Source organism: Laccaria bicolor, genomic scaffold (genome assembly GCF_000143565.1).
Source record: "Laccaria bicolor S238N-H82 LACBIscaffold_31 genomic scaffold, whole genome shotgun sequence".
NCBI classification, from domain to species: domain Eukaryota; kingdom Fungi; phylum Basidiomycota; class Agaricomycetes; order Agaricales; family Hydnangiaceae; genus Laccaria; species Laccaria bicolor.
Genome location: NW_001889902.1, coordinates 425,447 through 428,940, shown reverse-complemented (window position 1 = coordinate 428,940; position 3,494 = coordinate 425,447). Strand labels below are relative to the sequence as shown.

General features: G+C 50.7%; 1 protein-coding gene across 1 annotated transcript; it reads right to left on the bottom strand.

Annotated features, from left to right (window-relative positions):
- Positions 1-917: 917 nt before the first annotated feature.
- Positions 918-3,168, bottom strand: LACBIDRAFT_331109 (uncharacterized protein; the record flags this gene model as incomplete). Its single annotated transcript, XM_001885407.1, has 10 exons — positions 918-1,008; positions 1,063-1,308; positions 1,379-1,407; positions 1,513-1,546; positions 1,670-1,802; positions 1,915-2,071; positions 2,300-2,304; positions 2,569-2,921; positions 2,973-3,010; positions 3,049-3,168. 10 exons carry the CDS (start codon positions 3,166-3,168, stop codon positions 918-920), a joined length of 1,206 nt encoding a protein of 401 aa, XP_001885442.1.
- Between the last annotated feature and the right edge of the window lie 326 nt (positions 3,169-3,494).

The following is a 3,494-nucleotide window of genomic DNA, read 5'->3' as shown; positions in this document are numbered from 1 at the left end:
GGTATACCAACTATGTAGAAGTAGGAAGGTAGGAGGAAGGTAGGGACACCACCTGTCCCCTTCAATAACCCCTTGCTAATCTATAGTTGGCAATCCCTGCACTACCCTATCAAAGCTGCATGCCCTCTCCCCGATACTGAGTCCTCGGCGGCCGCACTCGCTGTCGGTGGATCTGGCTGGTGTTTGTGTTTGTTCACAGTCGCATTAACTGGCGTCCGTGTTTGGGTGGAAGTTTCGCGTTGTGTCTGCCGATATGGGGTATGCGAGGCGGGGCCTGCAAGGAAGAGAGCGGGGGTGGAGGATGGGGGCGGGCTGGGGGATCGTTGGTGGTGCTCTTGGCCGTTCGTCCGTTTGCGGGGGGTGGTGGTGGGCCCCCGTGGCCGTTCGTTGTGGTGGGCACTCGCCATCGGTTATGGTAATGTGCCGTCGTGGCCATTCGTCAATCGTGAATGCGGCAGTCGTAGCCACTCATCGATCCTGGTGGTGGGCCCTCGTCGATCGTGGTGGAGCCCTCGTGGTCGTTCGTAGATCCTGGTGGTGGGCCCTGTGGATGTTAGTGGGGCCTCACCGTCGTCCGTCGATCCTGGTGGTTGGTCCTCGTGGCCAATCGTCGATGGTCGTGGTATATGCTCGTTGCCTTTCGTGGGGGTAGTGAGAAGAGAGGGGTAGTGACGTGTGACACCGCGTTCGTCACCCCACCCGATTGGGATGTGTTCAACTGTGTTGCTTGCAAGCTCACGTCCTCTCATCTTCGACACTGTGTCGAAGATGAGCCTTATCCCCTTTCGGGGAGTGTGCTGCTGTACGTATATCCTCATTAGGAGGTTAGGGTTAATGGTTAGGTTTAGGGATATATTCTCTCCGCGCGGTAGCGCGTTCTCGGTTAGATTAGAAGGTTAGGTGAGTGGTTAGGGGGATTAAAACTCCGGCTGCCCAAATCGGGAATGTGTCGTTGTTGCTACGTGTGTATGTGTCGTCTCTTGTATATCCTCTTGACCTTGAGCGAAGCTACATTCGGTGTTGTTAATACGCAGCTGCTGAAGTAGATAGAAGATGACGCACACTCGATCTCCCTTTGCAGGAGCGGTAACGCCTTCCCCAACCTCAACAACGTCCTCTGAACTTGAAAGATCCGACCCAAGGACTGCGGGGAACTCCTCAACAAAAATACCATATTTATGGATCTTCCAATCGACTGGGTTGAGCGCGGTCGAGCGGATTTTGATCAGGAGCTCTCCGTGTCCTGGCTTGGGTTGGGCTTGGGAGTGGCCTTGGATCCAACGACGAAGTCGCCAAACTTTGCCAGGACTAAAAGAGCTCAGCGCTCAGCTGTCGTGAACGTAGTAGTCTTCTTTCTTGCCGTCTGTGTTCGTCATACTTTGCCGGGATGGTGAAGTAGGCGGAGACCTGCGGAGTAGAGAAAGGATGTGCGTCCAAGTACATCAAAATTCAATCGATATATAATTACACAGCTGTCAACTGCTCTACAAGCCAATCACCCATAAAACTCACGTTTTCTTTGAAAACAGTAGACATTGAGAACATACTTAGTACGATGAACCAAACCCTTTTTCAGGTGAGGGCCTAGAGAGTTTCGTTCGAATCATCATCGAATGTCTAGCTGCATAGCCAAAAGGGGTACTCAAAGTAGTAATGGGCCGAAATTTACAATAGCCACCCATCTTTTAGTAGCTCTTGGGCACTCGGACGCAACTTCAGATCTAATATCAAACATCTGCGTAAGAATGCAGCAGTGCCTAGAATCTCGCTCTCGTCAACGACTTTAAGCTCTCGCAAAGGGACTTCAAGCGAGGATATTTCAGATTCGCTGGTTGTGTGAAGAAGCGTGCCCAAGTGAAGAAAGTCATTAAACGTCGAGGAGAGTATGATCAGATCAAATGAAGTTACACTCACCTTTCTCATCAAAGTATTTGTCCCGATCCTCGCAATCTTTGTGGAATTCAAGTGGGAACGGCCCTAAAGCCTCTACGATATACTGCAAATGGAGTTCATGTGAGTAATTATGAACGTCCTGGCCGAAAAGGGACAAATTGGTGAGAAGCTCAAACAACTGGATAGGATGTATTCAGTATCAGCGGAGCGATATAGGTAACCAACGTACAAGGCAACCGACAGTCCAGATGTCGATGGCGGACGTCCAAGGATATCTGAGGGTGACTTCGGGGGCGCGGATTAGAGATGGTTAACGAAGAAACTCTCTCCTGGGCGCGTCGACGGGAGTGGCTGTTGATGTATCATCGGTAAGAGTGAGTAAAAGTAGAAGGCAAGATGTGCGCACCTTCGCTGTAATCCATCAGTCACACCGATATATCCTCAATAGATTCACAAAGGCTAAAGTACGGTAGAGACTGTGAAAGTGCAAAGACAAGAGGTAAATCCAATGATTTTAGGTTTAGGGGAGGGCCATAAATCAATGCAGACTCCGACTTGATGTTTGCTTATTCGAGACGCCCTTGGTTCAGGTATTGAAAGAACGACGTTCTCGGATTTGAGATCTTCACATATGATCATCAGCATGGATAAGGATGTGTGCAGGATCAGACCCACCAGTGTGAATATATCCGCATTCACGATGAAGGTAGTCGAGAGCGAGAAGGACCTGTTTTGTGATGCGCTTCGCAATGGGCAGGGCGAGCCAATCCTGCCCAGGCACTCGAAAGTTTGCTACGCTCGAGCTCAACGGCTCCGTCGCGAAGCATATGTGACCGCCGGCCGCGCTGCTGGCAATAAAACAACGTTGGAGAGTCAAGCAGTGGTTGAATCCGGGGCTGTTGGGGTTGGCAGATTCGATCTTCCGGAATACATCTCTCTCTGGTGAATGACCCCCGACAATTGTTGCAGAGGCTTGCGACGTTAAGATTTTCAAGGCAACGAAGGTTCTTGTGTCCGCCGAGTGGTCGCTGTATTGATGTTTAGAAGACTAGTAGTAAACGTATTACCAGCCAACTCACAGCGCGAGCCACACGGAGGAGTTGGCAGCCCAACCCAGCTAATTTTATGATTAAAAAAGGGCTCGAACAAGCGCACTTTGCGGACGAGCTGATACTCATTTAGCGAAAGTCCAACTGCAGCAGAGGTGATGTATCCAAAGCCCTCCTCGAAAGTCGAGAGCAGAGGTTCCTCTGGGGGCACGGCCCTTCCTCCCATCGCGGCGAGGAGCTTGGGATCGATTACGCTGCCTCGTTTAATCCTCGGACTAGTATTGATATTGCATGCATCTAGCCACCTCCAAAGTTCCTATCCGAGGCAGGCGATTTGGTAGGTAGTAAGCTAGCAAAGTTGGGGGAGATGATGGTGGTCGAGGATGATGTTGACGTTGATCAAATTCGGCATTTGTTTTGGTCGTTGTCTCTCTCCACTACTACGACGAGTCGCCAAATTTCACTCTTCGCACATATAACGACCTCCAATGCTCCCCACGCCGCCTGCCTTCTTCCTGCTAAAATTTGGGATCACTGTTACTGTACGCATAT